Below are 17,073 nucleotides of genomic sequence, written 5' to 3'. Positions count from 1 at the left end.
TTCAATTTTGTTTGGTTTCATCAAAAATCGAATTATACGGGTATTTAGATTTTTGTCTCGCCCTTGACGGAGTAAAAAAGCGAGACATAGTTATTTAATTGGTATGCAGTTGTATTAGCATTGGCACATCTCGTCACCATGGAGATTATTTGGCCCCTCCCCCTCAGTCAAGGTCTATTGATTTTGAAACTTTGCTTAGTTTACATGTATTAGTTTGTGATTAGGTCAGTTTATGGGAAACCACTAGTGGTAGGTCAATGATATTTGGTATGCAGTTGTATAAGCATTGGCATATCTCATTTCCATTGAGATTATTTGGCCCTGCCCCCTCATTCATGGTCTATTGACTTTGAAACTTTTGCTTAGTTTTCATGTTTTAGTTTGTGATTATGCCAGTTTAAGGGGAACCGTTAGTGGTAGGTCAATGGTAATTGGTATGCAGTTATATAAGCATTAGCACATCTTATTTCCATGGAGAATATTTGGTCCTTACCCCTCAGTCATGGTCTATTGACTTTGAAACTTTTGCTTAGTTTACATGTATTAGTTTGTGATTAGGTCAGTTTAAGATGAACCACTAATGTTAAGTCAATGATATTCGGTATGCAAATGTATTGGTATTTGCTAGTTTCATTTCCATTGAGATTATATAACCCCACCCCCTAATTATGATTCATTGACTTTGAAACTTTTACATAGTTTACAAGTTAATGTTTGTGTTTAGGTTTGTTAAAATGGAACGACTTATGAAAAGTCTTTTGTATTTGGTATGCAGTTGTATTAGCATTGGCACATCTCATTTCCATGGAGATAGTTTAGCCCTGTACCTTCAGTCATGGTTCATTGACTTTGAATACTTGCATAACTTACATGTTAAAGTATTGCTATTTTACTTTCAACATTTGCATTATCAAAATAACAAAAAGGCGAGACATACCTCTGTGTTAACAGTTTATTTATTTTTGGGCCCCGTTTCTGAGTTGGTGCAAATCGGGGTCCAAAATAAAATTTTGTTTGTTTTCATCAAAAAATAAATATATGGGGTTCTTTGGTATACTGAATCTAACAATGTATTTAGATTTTGAAATTTTGGTCTCCATTATCAAATTGGTTCATTTTGAGGTCCAAAGGGTCCACAATTAAACTTTGTTTGATTTCATCTAAAATGTATTCTTTGGATTCTTTAATATGCTGAATCTAACCATGTATTTAAATTTTGGATATTGGACCATAAAAGGGAAATGTCTAATTTCAAATGTTTAAGGTCTTAGACCACATTCATTCTGTGTCAGAAACCTATGATGTGTCAAATATTTAATCACAATCCAAATACAGAGCTGTATCATGCTTGAATGTTGTGCCCATACTTGCCCCAACTGTTCAGGGTTCGACCTCTGCGGTCGTATTATGATGCATCCTGCGGATCATTTTATTATAAAATGATTTCTCCAGAGAATATCTTCTGACGGCATCTGATCCTAATGGCGACATAAAATGATATGGATTAAGCATATCCCTGAGGATCGAAGTTATTCAGGTGTTGTAGTATATATATTTTATTTGAATTTCTTACCCAAAACTTTTCCCGACCAATCGATTTTTTTTATAACCAACGTGTGGTTTGTTAAATTACAGTTCTTCACTGGTCAAATTCAAAGTCGAATTAAAATTGAATCCTTTAATTGCTATTTTTATTGGACTGATGAACATTTCCCCATGGTATCTTCTCTCTCTCTCTCTCTCTCTCTCTCTCTCTCTCTCAATAAAACAACTGGCTAAGTTTTTTTGGTAATACTGTACGTTATTAGTTGCCGAAAATTCATTTTCATACGCCAACATAAATCAATAAGTATACTGTCTTGCAGAAACGACTAAATTACTGCATAAAGAAATAATATAAAACCACTCTTTATCTAAAATGTAGTAAATAAATATATGATTTATCGGTATCCAATAATTGTATATCCCTATTCCCAGACAAGAACCTCGATCTATCTCTCTCTCTCTCGGTTTTTTTGTTGTTGTTAATCTTAAATTTGTTGCTGATGTCAAACTGCTCACATCTTGTATAGGGTCGCGCGATTTAGAAATTGTTATATGCTATCGCAGATAAATAATCTACCTTTGTCACACTATAAACCCGTGTTTGTTTGCTGCTTCTTTCAGTATGTTATCCGTGCACAAATACCACTCCCCCGGAAGGGCGGAATAACGTTGACCCTATATGTTTACCCTAATGTAGTCGAACTTCTTCGCCTTGATCTTCTGACAGTAGATGCGCTATTTATTTGAAAACACACACAGTTTACTGACTGGTGAAAAAAAGTAGGATGACACTTATAAATTATATCGTAAAATAAGTCTTGAGACATTCAATGACGGAAAAGGATTTTGATGAAGTGTAAAGCTTGGACTAAATGCTTCTGACAAGAAATTCCCTGGTTATGTTGAGTTTCATAATTTGATATAAACATTTTATATATTTTCTTATCGTATTTGTGGCCAAGTTCATACTATGATATAAATATTCAATGATGTATGGGATTTTCGAAGATCTACAAACGTGCGTGGCTTTAGTCTGACCTATAGTTTATCTAAGTCCGAACAACAAGTGTCCTCGTTTACTATTTATTATAGATAAGAATAACCAAGCATCGACCCTGGGCTGAACAGTGCATGTTTATTTAAGAACTAAATGCTTCTTTTTGTAATTTTAATGGGTTGTAAAAGTATTGACCGAAACACATTTTGTTTCCGCGCTTCATACTAACAATATGCGCACAATCAACGCTTTTACAACCCTATAAAATTACAAAAAGAAGATTCAATTCTTATAATTACATTTTCATGCTTCAACCATGAAATTACGAGTTATATCACATTTTTCGTTCGTTACATTGTTAATTGTGACGTTGTTTCAGGAAGCACGTGCTGTTACGAAAGTTACATTTTATTGGGAAACAAAATGTTGTTAATTTGAATTGCCTTTCGATTGTTGTCAACCAATCACGTACTGATTCTTATGAAACGGTGTCGATTTCGCTGAACTAGTTTACATTATTATTTAGGTGCCAGCTGAACTTCAGCCACCTCCAGGTGTGGAATTTCCTCGCTGCGTTGAAGACTCGATGATGGCCTTGGGCTGTTCTCTGCTCTTTGGTCGGGTTGTTGTCTCTTTGATACATTCCCCGTTTCCATTCTCTATTCTATTCTATATGTAATGTAATTACACGGTATTGAAATACTACAAAAGAAGTTAATTATCTATATATATATATATATTCATAAAAGAAATCACAAAAGAAGAAAAAAAAGCACAAAAAATAATAGCAATTTAAATTATACAACGATATCTATGTGTATGTTGATATAATGTCCCAAAAATATCTATAATAATAAAGAAAAGAATTTGCCGAATTTTCATGGAAACGCGTGGCTTAAGCTGAATCACAGAAAGATAATAGTTTAGATGATGCTAATGTCTCATATATGTTTATCCATCATGCCAACATATTGTAGATTTTAAGTGTCTTTCCCCAGAAGAAAACGTGTCTATAAAACTATACAAAAATTTGTTTGAAAATCCTTGTAAAACCAATTCTCATGTATAACTCTGAAATTTGCCAGGTATATGTATTTTTAAGAGCTGATAGGCGAGCACAAAATAAAGGATAAATAAGTTTGATCTTTGAGCAATGATCGATAGAAGCCAAGAAACGAAAACATTTAATTTTTTGGCAAATATATACTTGGGCTTAAGCTCAGTAGACAATCTGTCAATATAGCTGCAAGAGCAGAACTAGCCCAGTATCCCATTATAGATGTTTTTATTAATATACAATCACTGAATTACTTAGCAAGAATATCCAGTGATGAATATATAACCCTTTATCATTTGATGCTTTCCGGTTGTCTAAATGGCTCAGCACGAACGGATCATTTTCATGGTTCTCATATTTTGAAAATATATCTAACACACATGAAATAGACCTACATATAAATACAGGAAATAAAGTATAAACAAGAGAAGAATTCATTCTAAAAATAATCAAAAAGAACTAAATGCTAACTTTGAAAAGATATTCTTCGAAAAATCAACTATTGGAAGGAGTAAAATTTTCTTGTACAGCAAAATTAAAACAAAATTGAATTAGACAAATGTACTTGAAAATAATTTTGAAAATAGAAAAATATTAAGTAAAATGCGAGTAAGTGACTTAGTGACCCTTAGTTTAAACAATAGTTATTGAGATAAATCAACATTAAACGATATGATACAAATGAAATAAATATTAAGGATTCAGAAACAAGCAAATTTGCTTTTACAAATCTGTCTCCTTTTACACAAATAATACACTTATTGAACAATACATAAATATAAATACTGGCATGCTCTGTAATAAATATATGAATATGAAAAAGTAGAAAATACATTAGAGAAGAAGAAGAGAAAAAAATACAAAAATAAATATGAATTTTTGTAATGTATACAGTGTGAAATGCATGGGTTCCTATTGAATGGTGAAGCAGTAACATCAAGGGTTAAAACGTTTGCTTTTGATAGTATATTTCTGCACCAAACTAAATAAATGACTATTTTGCTCATCTGAGAGTACCGTTGATCCAAAAAGCAAAGTTTGTGTGTCAACTTGGACAGGAAGAACTGAAACTGAAGCTAATAGTTCGTGTCTTAAATCAGTGTATATTGGACAAGATAACAGGAAGTGAGAATTTGTTTCTACATCACCAAAACGACAATTTGGAGAGTCTACTAAATTGCGAAGGAATAGGTGAGAATTCAATGAACTTGAATCCATTCTTAAGCGAGCATGAAGAATTTGACCAAGACGATATCCCACGTAATAATACGTTAGGACCTTACTATTTTGGGTACGAATTTGTTTTTTGGATAATGGTAGAGATTCACATTTTCTTACGTTTAAGTTAAGAGTGTTCCATAGTTTTGTTGTTGCTGGGATAAAATATTCAGAATATAAACAGGTCCGTGTGTTAACTTGTGTAATATTATTTCTTTGTCTTGTATTATGATCATGTCTACTTCCTACTGAATCGGGCATTAAGTCTCTTAAATACTCTGGAGTTTTATTATTCAAAATTTTGTGATAAAAAATTAGTCTATGATTGCATCGTCTTTCAGATAATTTTTCCCATCGAGTTTCAACACATAAATTATTAATACTGGTAAGTTTAGTACCCCGTGACGATACGCGCTGCGTCAAGCTGGATATTTTCAAGTTTAGCAATCAAATTCTGATTTTGAGAGTCCCAAACGACATCGGCATATTCAAGAATTGGGCGAACAAATGATATGTAAATTTTTTCAAGTGTAAACCTATCAAGAACATTTTTCATTTTTCTCATTATATTTATTCTTTTGTAAGTTTTAGAAATTATATATTCAATATGGTCGTTCCAGGATCCGTTTTTAGAAAAAAGACACATAGATGTTTGTGTTTACTTACTATTTGTAGCTCTTGGGTATTCATATTTAATGGAGGATGAACGGGTTTATTTATTTTTTTTGAAATTATCATACTTTCAGTCTTTTGGGCAATAAAATTCACAAGCCATTTCTTTGACCAATTATAAATCTTATTTAAATCGTTATTTAAAATTGTAGCTGTTTCTGTTTGATTGTCAACCATAATATATAATGAAGTGTCATCTGCGAATAGTTTAATTTGGGCTTGAATATCATCAACAATATCGTTAATAAATATCAAAAAAAGGAGAGGGCCCAGAATGGACCCTTGTTGGACGCCTGCATTTACAGGTAACCATTAGTGACCCTTTCTTAGAAACCGATAGTGGTAGATATAAAAAAATAAGTAAAGAGAAAATATATTTTTTTAAACATTGTAATATCAAAGGTTGAAGATGAAACCTATTTTTCTGTACATGTGAAATTAATAAATCTTTACGTTAACAGCTTGAAAAAGAATAAGATATAAATAAATTCATCCAGGATTTACGGAATCATAAAAAAAGATAGATTGCAATTACATCTATCATCATTTAGTAATATGCAGTTTACTGTTCCATTCATTAAAAATCTTTTGCACTGAGGAGGGTGGACGCCACTTGCATATTAAAGTATCATTACTTTTTTTTACTATCGGTTTATGATAGTTTCTCCAGTGTTTTGCAAGCTATACGGATGTTAAGGATACTTGTCTGTAATTTTCAGCTATGTATCTTTCTTTTTTTTTTGAAGATCGGTACTGCCAACTTGAAGGCGACTCTCCGGACTGGGGAACTTCTCCTGTGTCGAGGGAGTGTTAGTATGCAGAGTTAAGATGGGTGCTATTTCCTGGGCTGCAGCTCTAAGTATATATCCTGGATGTCGTCTGGACCTGTTGAGTTGCGAGGTTTCTGGTTCTTCAACAGCTTATATATAGACTCGCTGTTCAGTGATGCTAATGCCCTTCATTGTTGGAAATGGACTTTGTCCTTGTCTGTGAAGTTTGTGTTGTCCTCTTTTGTGAATACTGATCATGTGAAGTTGCTCATTGATCATGAGTATGTTGGCTTTACTCTGGTTGTCAGTTTGTAGAAATCCTTTTTGCTTTCTCTTTTGGTGCAACTCCTATAAAGTTTTGTCCTTTATTTTTTATATATAATCATAATCTGTTGGTTTTATCTTTATCACTTATAACATCTGTAATGTACTGTTTGTTTGCTTCCCTGATTTCATATTGAACTTCTGTCTGTAGTTTCTTGTACCTGGCTTTGTCTTTTGTCTTTTTTGTTTTCCTGGCCTTTATCATGCATGGGCTCTCTATTTTTGGATGATTTTTTTGATGTTTTTATCTCTATCGATTTATGAGTTTCGAACAGCGGTATACTACTGTTGCCTTTATTTGTCTGACCTCGGTGTTGATTCACGGATTGGTGTCTTTTGACCGTGATGTTGTTTTTGATGGTACTCCGGTTTCTATGATGGTCTAAAAATTGACGATTTAAATGTGTACCACATAATTTCTATACTCTGGTGTCTTTGGTTCTTGAAGGCAATGCTGAATGTAACTTGTTGTTAAATCTCTTATATTTTATGAACCTCAGCTTTTAGCAGAGGTAAAATTCCGTCTTACAGGTTTTCTGGTTTGCAGGCTAAGTCAAGAAGTACTATGTCGTGATCACTAAATTTCCTTTGGAAGGCAGTTGTTTGCAGTGATTAGGGCAAGATTAGGGCCATTGTGTTTTCCTTCCTTATAGGAAAATCGACTTACTGCATGTACAAGACCATTATCTGCTATTGTGTCTGAGTAAGATTGGTTGTTATGTACAGGATATATATGTCTCTGGTATGATGTAATAGTGAACATTCACGTAAAATTGTATTTAATTCACATGTCAGTATTTAAGAAATATGTATTTTTGTATATTAAATACATGGAAATGCTGAATATAGCACTATTGTATAAGAAGTACCACAAATATATGCAAAAACCCAATCATTTCATGAATACCGAACTGTGGATTCACTTTTCATTGTATACTGAGCAGATTTTGAATAATGCTATATTCATTATTTCCATGCATTTGACGTAATTTTACTTCAAATATCATCAAATATTTTCACCATTATATTGTATGATATTCACGTGATACTGGTGTACATGTATAAATTTATAAACAAACATCCTAATTGTTCATTGTTGTATTATGTTAAAAAAAGAGATCAGCAAGTTAAAATATGCTTGATCATGCTTGAATTAAAAAAAAAATTAATGTATACAGACGGCTTCGTCCTCTTTCACAGGTAACGCATGCCTCATATTAAATGACACCAAAGATGTTACATTTCCTGTCTAACTACCAATAGAAACTTAACAATTCATAGTAATGCCCATCAATTTTGATTTTAATAGATGAACGGGGCGAAATGACCCAGCGGGAATCGTGGCGAAATAGAATCGGGGGCGAAACGACCTGGATTCTCATCAGCTAATTGCGGATTATTTTATATTTTTTCGAATACTGAATGATAATTTTGAGTCCGTTGATTGAAAATCCTAATTCTCAAGAGTTTAGAGAAACTTATAATTGATTCGACCAATGAAGACGTGTGTGCTATTTTCGTCGATGCTGTGATAATCAACCGGAAGTGGAGAAATTTTACTAGGAAAAAGACGAGTGTATTGAATATTGTCTTAAACATGTTAATCAAAGTAAAGGTAATGGATAAAAAGCAAAAAAATATTGAAAATAAATCATAAACCGTATAGTTAACCTCTTCCTTAAACAGATTTTAAAAATATATTATATCTTTTTATTATAAAGAGAAAAGGGGGAAGGGTTGGTTCGGTATATATGTCATAGTTTAGGAATTGGAAGGGATATTGATGGAAAGGGAAGTATAGCAATTTATTTAAGGCAGGAATACAGTTACTCTGATGCTACATGTTAGTAGAGTGCCATATACCTTGTATGTACCCACATCAGGCCACTTGAAGAAAAAAATAGAAGATTCTTAACAGAAAAATTAAAACTTATTAAGAAGGGATATAGTTACGATACTGTTGTCAGGTCATTAAAGATTGCATATTTTGGCATTAATATTGATTCACTTATAGGGTCTTTGCATCGGCACTAAACACATTTATTTAAAAACCAGTTGTTGGCATGACACGGGTTACATGTATGTTCTTCTCATAAATGTTATGATGGTATGATACTAAACCCCTAACGGGAAGGATTGTGCCTGATATTCATATGATGAAGACATAATCTTTCAATCAGTTTAATTGAAGTCTGGAGCTGGCATGTCAGTTAACTGCTAGTAGTCTGTTGTTATTTATGTATTATTGTCATTTTGTTTATTTTCTTTGGTTACATCTTCTGACATCAGACTTGGACTTCTCTTGAACTGAATTTTAATGTGCGTATTGTTATGCGTTTACTTTTCTACATTGGCTAGAGGTATAGGGGGAGGGTTGAGATCTCATAAACATGTTTAACCCCGCAGCATTTTTGCGCCTGTCCCAAGTCAGGAGCCTCTAGCCTTTGTTAAGTCTTGTATTATTTTTAATTTTAGTTTCTTGTGTACAATTTGGAGTTTAGTATGGCGTTCATTATCACTGAACTAGTATATATATTTGTTTAGGGGCCAGCTGAAGGACGCCTCCGGGTGCGGGAATTTCTCGCTGCATTGAAGACCTGTTGGTGACCTTCTGCTGTTGTCTGTTCTATGGTCGGGTTGTTGTCTCTTTGACACATTCCCCATTTCCATTCTCAATTTTAAACAATATGTTGAAGGAAAACAGTTTTAAAAAGATTTTGATTTCAAGATTTAAAAAATGTGCAAAATCCACCTGTTAAAAGCCATTAACCTTTAGGCGTGCATCATATTATTCAGTGATATCTTGCCCTTGCCTAAGTGATACTTTTTTCAGTTTTGCTATTTTCTGCTGTCACTAAGTCCAGCTCCTCCTTCTTTTGCCTCAACAGTAATTTTCACTGTAAGCCTCTAGTCTGAAGCCCCAGACTAGTAAAAGTGTACTCAGACTAGTAGGTATTTGCAAAACTTTGTTTAAATGCATAAGGAAAATGTCTGTATATTGGTTTTCGGACTAGTATTTGGAAAAGATTATGGTGCAGACTGCAACAGTGCAAGCATACAGGATGATTTTGCAGCGAAGTTTAGCCTCACTTTTAAGGGCTCATCCCAGTCTTTCAAAACAAAAAAATTGAATATCAAATGGAAAATCCTGATAAAATTAACAACTTACATAACTTTAGTAACTTGTCCACTGGTTAGAAACTCACATTATTCATGTAACTTGAGGGGAAATTCCTTTCCTTGGAAGTTTATTTACATCAGTAACATTATATTGCAGACTGGTTTCTTACAAAAATGAGTCCATGAGTCATGGACTCGTCATTTTCAAAACTGGTGAGTCCAAAAATGCATCAAGATTGTAAAATGTTGAATCAACTGATCACACATTGCAGAAAGCCAGGTTTCTCACTAAAATGAGTGATGGACTCTGTCACTCATCATTTTCAAAACTGGTGAGTCCAAAAATGCATCAAGTTTGTAAAATGTTGTATCAACTGATCACACATTGCAGAAAGCAAGGTTTCTCACTGAAATGAGTCATGGACTCTTGACACTCATCATTTTCAAAACTGGTGATTCCTAAATGCATCAAGATTGTAAAATGGTGTATAACTGATCTCACATATACATGTACAATCATTTTATAACAAAAGTTTTATAATAACTAAATTTGATGTTATTCCTTTGCTATATTTTGTCATGGAGACTGAAATAATGAATTATATAGCAATAAACTTTCATTTTCTCACTGTTGGAATCGCCATGGCCAAAAATGATGAGTCCCTGAACTCACCTTCAAAAATCCTTAGTGAGAACCATGACAAACATAAGGGAGCTACCATTTGATTTTTATGGGGAGGGGGGGGGGGGGGGGGGGGGGGGGGCTAGGATGAAAAATGTTGTCCTGCATTTTTAGTTGTAATCTCTGTCCTGCATTTTTATTTTTCACTCTATTCGGTCCTGCATTTTTTTTTAAAGTTTATCCTGACTTTTTTTTACCTAAATTGTCATCCTGACTTTATTTTTTTTGCAAGTGTCTCATCCTGCCTTTTTTTTTTACTCAAAACTCTTGTCCTGTCTATTTTTTTCAAATTTCATCCTAGCCCCCCCCATGAAAATCAAATGGTAGCTCCCTAAGGATCAAAAATTAAATTTGCTTCTCCTATAATATAATTTCAATGATATCCAGACATTTACTGTACATGCATCTCTACTTGGCTAATATTGAACTTCTTCTTATAGTACTGGACATTTGTCTGATTACAATATACAAAAATGTACATGTATCTTTATAGTATAGCTAGAAAAATGTTAAGTCTTTTTAATTTAAAGATACTTTTTGATGTCTGGTTTTATCTTTGATGTACATGATGTAACCATTGGTAGCTATTACTGTAAGACCAAAGACACAAATCTGAAAATCCAGCAGATCATTCAGTAGTGTGAAAAAGCCATGCTCTACTCATGTACCTTCCACTGTCTGAACAAGTAGATTTTTATGTCTTGGTTGCCAGTGGCCAGTCAAGAAAATGTTACTTTACAGTTTTGCAAAATTAAAACAGAATATAGAAGACTTATGATCAAAATTTATTAAGAGATGTTATTAAGAGAAAAAATGCAAATACGCAGCTTATCTTTCTGCAGTTATACCGCTTCTTAAGCCATCTATAAAGATATATTTTGTACATTGAAAATTGGATGTGGCATTGGTGCTCAAGATTAAAAACCAAAGATGACCTTGTGGCTAGTTGTAACCTTTTTGGTCAATAATTAGGAAACTACTAAACAAAAATTGATAAAATTGTCCTGAGTAATGAGATTAATAATGCATGTAACATACTATGTATAAATGTATATGCACATCATTGTTCTTATCTCTTTTTTTTTTACAGATAGCATCACTATTGGTACTCATAATCTTTTTTTCTCTTTTCAGACATTAACTGGAAAAGAGGTAAGTACTTGTATTTTAATATCAGATTTTAGACGCAAAATTAATTAATCATCAATCTACTGTTTATCTTCAAACATTAGCATGACTAGCTTTATTTGATGTTTGTTGTCTAACTATTAAAGTCACCTTTATGCTCTGGATGAAAAATATTAGAATTTAAAACATTAGTACCAACATACCCAAATCACTAATAACTTTGAAACACTTTTTCCATCTGATGTTGACAGCTAAATATTAAAAACACGAATGTGTCCATAGTACACGGATGCCCACTCGCACTGTCATTTTCTATGTTCAGTGGACCGTGAAATTGGGGTAAAAAAACTTATTTGGCATTAAAATTAGAAAGATCATATCATAGGGAACATGTGTACTAAGTTTCAAGTTGATTGAACTTCAACTTCATCAAAAACTACCTTGACCAAAAACTTTAACCTGAAGCAGAACGGACGGACGGACAAATAAACGGACGCACAGTCCGAAAAACATAATGCCCCTAGGTGGGGCATAAAAATTAAACTAATTGAAAGTTACTGCCAACTTACTGGTGAGACAGTATTTAAGTCATGAACATATTTGAAGCATGTTTTCATTAACAAGATAGGTAGTGGTAGAAGGGTCAACTCGCTGGTGGAATTCAAGTCAAACCATTATTTTCAATACTTGTATACTAAATGTCTTTATTTAGTTTAATTAAACTTTTAATGTGATTAGAATGTTTCTTTATAATTTCCTTCTCAGAAAGAATACTTGAATCATCTGTAATATTAGAAATAGTATTTCTTGCTACCAAGTGAATTACAATGACCTTTGCTAGATGGCACGTGCACTTTGATTTTTAAGAAAACTGGCAGAATTTTAAAAAAAATCTCAAAAATATATATGTAATTTTTCATTTTATCAGTAAAAATGAAATGTATGAAGCAGAGTTTTTTTCAATAAAATATGTACATACGAAAACAAATTTTATATAGTTGTGTGTATTTTTCAGATTGAAATAGACATAGAACCAACAGATAAGGTAAGATGCCATATACATAATTGTCTTATGATTATTATAAAAACATATCGGTTTTGTAGTTTTCCTGTTGAAGGTCGGTGGTGTTCTTCGGGCACTCCAGCTTCCTTAATAAAAACTGACTGCCACGAAAGAGCCAATAGTGCTGATGGTGGCATTAAACACCAGTCAATCAATTTATTGTTTAGAAATGTCATTTCTGCATTTTGAAGAGTTGCCACCATCAAATATTTGATTGACAGTGGAAAACTTTCTAATATAGTACTGTTCTAATGCATGAGTGATTACAAGCGAAATAATTCCATGAAGGCAGTTAGCTTTGAAAATGTATAAAAATCCAAATACAATAAAATTCAGAAAGGTTTTGTGAATGCATTTGGTGCATTAATGTCTGGCATGGAAAAAGAATGACAACTTTTACACTGAACATTATTTTGTAACATGTATACATCAAATTAGGATAAAATATCATCAAAACTTCATTTTGAGGAAGTTGTGTTTTGTTTTCCTTGATCATGATGATACATGTATTGCAATAGTCATGATAGTTGAGCATGTGATCGTGTTAATGGGCTTCTTGTCAATTGAATACATATTCTTGTTTTAGTTATGCTTAAGAAGTTTAAAAACAATTTTCTTCAAATAAGTTTGAGTAATTTATACATAACATGAAGATTTATACAACAGTTATGTCTTGCATTGATGAAGTCATTAAAGCAAGGCTTAGGCATGCTGTTTCTGGCAGCAGTGGGGTCAAGTTCAACAATGTATTAGTTTGTGATTAGGTCAGTTTATGGGTAACTGCTAGTGGTAGGTCAATGATATTTGGTATGTAGTTGTATAAGCATTGGCAAATCTCATTCCCATGGAGATTATTTGGCCCCACCCCATCAGTCATGTTCTATTGATTTTGAATGTTTTGCATAGTTTACATGTTAAAGCTTGTTATTAGATCAATTTAAGATGAACCACTAATGTTAAGTCAATGATCATTTGGTATGCAGATATATTGGTATTTGCAAAGCTCATGATTTCCATGGAGATTATATGGCCCCACCCCCTCATCATGGTTCATTGACTTTGAAACTTTTACATAGTTTACAAGTTAAAGTTTGTGTTTAGTTTTTGTCGAGCCTGCGACTTTTGTTGCAGAAAGCTCGACATAGGGATAGTGATCCGGCGGCGGCTACGGCGGCGGCGGCGTTAGCTAACTTCTTAAAAGCTTTATATTTTAGAAGGCGGAAGACCTGGATGCTTCATACTTTGTATATGGATGCCTCATGTTACGAAGTTTCCGTCAGTCACATGTCCAATGTCCTTGACCTCATTTTCATGGTTCAGTGACTACTTGAAAAAAAAGTTCAGATTTTTTGTAATGTTAGATTCTCTCTTATTATAAGTAATAGGATAACTATATTTGGTATGTGCGTACCTTGCAAGTTCCTCATGCCCGTCAGACAGTTTTCACTTGACCTGAACCTCATTTCATGGATCAGTGAACAAGGTTAAGTTTTGGTGGTTAAGTCCATATCTCAGATACTATAAGCAATAGGTCTTGTATATTCGGTGTATGGAAGGACTGTAAGGTGTACATGTCCAGCTGGCAGGTGTCATCTGACCTTGACCTCATTTTCATGGTTCAGTGGTTATAGTTAAGTTTTTGTGTTTTGGTCTGTTTTTCTTATACTGTATGCCATAGGTCTACTTTATTTGGTGTATGGAATGATTGTAAGGTGTACATGTCTAGCGGGCAGGTGTCATCTGACCTTGACCTCATTTTCATGGTTCAGTGGTCAAAGTTAAGTTTTTGAGTTTTGGTCTTTTTTTCTAATACTATATGCAATAGTTCAACTATATTTAGTATGTGCGTACCTTGCAAGGTCCTCATGCCCGTCAGACAGTTTTCACTTGACCTCGACCTCATTTTATGGATCAGTGAACAAGGTTAAGTTTTGGTGGTCAAGTCCATATCTCAGATACTATAAGCAATAGGTCTTGTATATTCGGTGTATGGAAGGACTGTAAGGTGTACATGTCCAACTTGCAGGTGTCATCTGACCTTGACCTCATTTTCATGGTTCAGTGGTTATAGTTAAGTTTTTGTGTTTTGGTGTGTTTTTCTTATACTGTATGCCACAGGTCTACTTTATTTGGTGTATGGAATGATTGTAAGGTGTACATGTCTAGCGGGCAGGTGTCATCTGACCATGACCTCATTTTCATGGTTCAGTGGTCAAAGTTAAGTTTTTTGAGTTTTGGTCTTTTTTTCTAATACTATATGCAAAAGTTCAACTATATTTGGTGTATGGAAATATTTTATGATCTATTTGGCAGTCACGCAGGTTTTATTTGACCTTGACCTCATTTTCAAGGTTCATTGCTCAGTGTTAAGTTTTTGTGTTTTGGTCTGTTTTTCTTAAACTATAAGCAATAGGTCAACTATATTTGTTGTATGGAAGAATTGTTAGCTGTACATGCCTGCCTAGCATGGTTCATCTGACCTTGACCTCATTTTCATGGTTCATTGGTCAATGTTTAGTTTACTTGGTTAATGTTAAGTTTATGTGACAGTTGTAATAAAGCTTTATATTTAGGACTATCAACATAATATCAATGATTAGTAAAGAAGGCGAGACATTTCAGCGTGTGCACTCTTGTGTTTAAAAGGAATGACTTATGATACATATGTAAGTCAATGGTATTTGGTATGCAGTTTTATAAGCATTGGCATTTCTCATTTCCATGGAGGTTATTTAGCTCTGCACCTTCAGTCATGGTTCATTGACTTTGAATGATTTGCATAGTTTACATGTTTGAATATTGACATTTTAATTTCAACATATGCAATATACTATCAAAATTACAAAATGTGAGACATATCTCGAGTCAACAGACTAATGTCTTATGAACATCTGAAGGATGTTATTTAGTAGATCTATAAAGGTTTTTTATTTTCAATTTCAAGAGGCCAAAAAAGTGTCCATAATCATCCTTTGGGTATTTAATATATGCTGGGTCTTGTAAACTTAAAAAAGGACTGTGTGTATTAGCACTGTTTGTATGTTTGAAAAGTTTTAAAGTTTGTACCTGTGTATTTGACATGCTTGTCTGTTACTTTATCTCTGTCAACATTATGTGTTTAAGGTGGAAAGAATAAAAGAAAGAGTGGAAGAAAAAGAGGGAATTCCCCCACCACAACAGAGATTGATCTTTAGCGGTAAACAAATGTGAGTGTACATATATTTTGCAGTACTAATTTCTCATACATAACTGACTAAGTGATCAATTAAACATTTACCCTAACAGATTACAATAAAAACGTCTATTGAAGTATTGTGTTTCCAAAATAATATGTTCTGAAACTGCTGTTGAGTCACAGCATTAAGAGAATAGTTAAAACTATTAAATTTACCGGTAAATACAATTTGCATGAAACCATTTTGTATCCAGCTTTCTGGAATATGCTTAGAGTCCAGACAATTTGCAAATAAAAAAAAACAATTCCAAGAGCAAGAAAATCAACTGGAGCTTGACAACACAAAAACATGCATGTCAGAAGGGAATAAACACTTTCTTTTGTTTTAAATAACATAATTTATTAAAGTAATTTCTTCTTAAATGGTTTCAAACTTCTGAATATTTGGCAGCTTGAACAAACAGTGCTTTAAAGAAGTTTTACTATTGTCATCGTGTTTTGAATAAGTTTCACTGTTTGACTTAAGAATTTTGTTCAATTTTAGGAATGATGAAAAGACAGCGGCAGATTACAAAGTGACGGGAGGATCAGTATTACATCTTGTTCTAGCTTTACGAGGAGGAGTGTAGTAGATATGACTCATGCCATCATGTTGTTATGTCATCATGGAACACTATCATCTATTCCACATCTAGGATTGTTATTATAGACCGACGAATATGATTGACAGATAAAATTTATGATACTTTGGGGTAATAAAAGTACTAAAAGTACTTGAATAGTGAAATGTATTATTTGGTATTTGTAACTTTCCAGCATTTTCTTTGAAATATTTGATTTTTTGTGATAAGTACTTTCACCACTATATTAGTTCAGTTTTGATTATGATAAAGAGTAAAGTTTGATCTTTTTGTTTTACTTCTAAATAGTTTTCAAAGAAATTTAAGATTAGGGATATACATTTGAAAGAATGAACTTTCAATTTCTTTTATTGTTTATGTATTAATGTACATTTTTTGTATAAATAATTTAGATTAATTTGTTTTACGTATTTTTTTTGTGTCAGTGTGACTGACCTTTACATCTTGCCACACGTTTTTTATGTAAGGTCGGATTTGATAATAAAAATTACTTTTATTATTAATAATAGGCTTTTTTGTCACCTGCTCAACATAGTGCAGGGGGGATAGAAATAGTTTTAAAGGAGTTATGCCCCTTGGAAATATAATAATATGGTAAATAAAGGGCTTATATTAAAATAAGTTGATGTGATACGATTTGCCAATGAGACAGCTATCCACGTGACACCAAAGGAATGGATG

The 17,073-nt window shown here is 33.1% G+C and overlaps 1 protein-coding gene across 3 annotated transcripts; it reads left to right on the top strand.

Annotated features, from left to right (window-relative positions):
- The first annotated feature begins 8,041 nt into the window (after positions 1-8,041).
- Positions 8,042-16,789, top strand: LOC127701704 (NEDD8). 3 transcript variants are annotated; one of them, XM_052205708.1, is made up of 5 exons: positions 8,042-8,198; positions 11,520-11,537; positions 12,529-12,558; positions 15,700-15,782; positions 16,296-16,789. In XM_052205708.1, exons 1-5 carry the CDS (start codon positions 8,181-8,183, stop codon positions 16,378-16,380), a joined length of 234 nt encoding a protein of 77 aa, XP_052061668.1. In that variant the 5' UTR covers positions 8,042-8,180; the 3' UTR covers positions 16,381-16,789. The 3 variants fall into 3 exon arrangements, with proteins under 3 accessions (XP_052061668.1, XP_052061667.1, XP_052061666.1); XM_052205707.1 differs by lacking the exon at positions 8,042-8,198 and adding an exon at positions 9,878-9,916; XM_052205706.1 differs by lacking the exon at positions 8,042-8,198 and adding an exon at positions 9,929-10,035.
- The last annotated feature ends 284 nt before the right edge of the window (positions 16,790-17,073 follow it).

The sequence above is a fragment of the Mytilus californianus genome, unplaced genomic scaffold (assembly GCF_021869535.1).
Source record: "Mytilus californianus isolate M0D057914Y unplaced genomic scaffold, xbMytCali1.0.p SCAF_5, whole genome shotgun sequence".
Taxonomy (NCBI): Eukaryota; Metazoa; Mollusca; class Bivalvia; order Mytilida; family Mytilidae; genus Mytilus; species Mytilus californianus.
The sequence above is the reverse complement of the archived record's forward strand: the minus strand, read 5'-3'. Positions and strand labels throughout refer to the sequence as shown.

Excerpts from the sequence above, each read along its gene's own strand:
- LOC127701704 (XM_052205706.1), top strand. The coding sequence starts at position 9,997 with ATGAGTGATGGACTCTGTCACTCATCATTTTCAAAACTG. Across the intron at positions 12,559-15,699 it reads ACATAGAACCAACAGATAAG|GTGGAAAGAATAAAAGAAAG; the intron begins GTAAGATGCCAT and ends TATGTGTTTAAG. Across the intron at positions 15,783-16,295 it reads ATCTTTAGCGGTAAACAAAT|GAATGATGAAAAGACAGCGG; the intron begins GTGAGTGTACAT and ends GTTCAATTTTAG.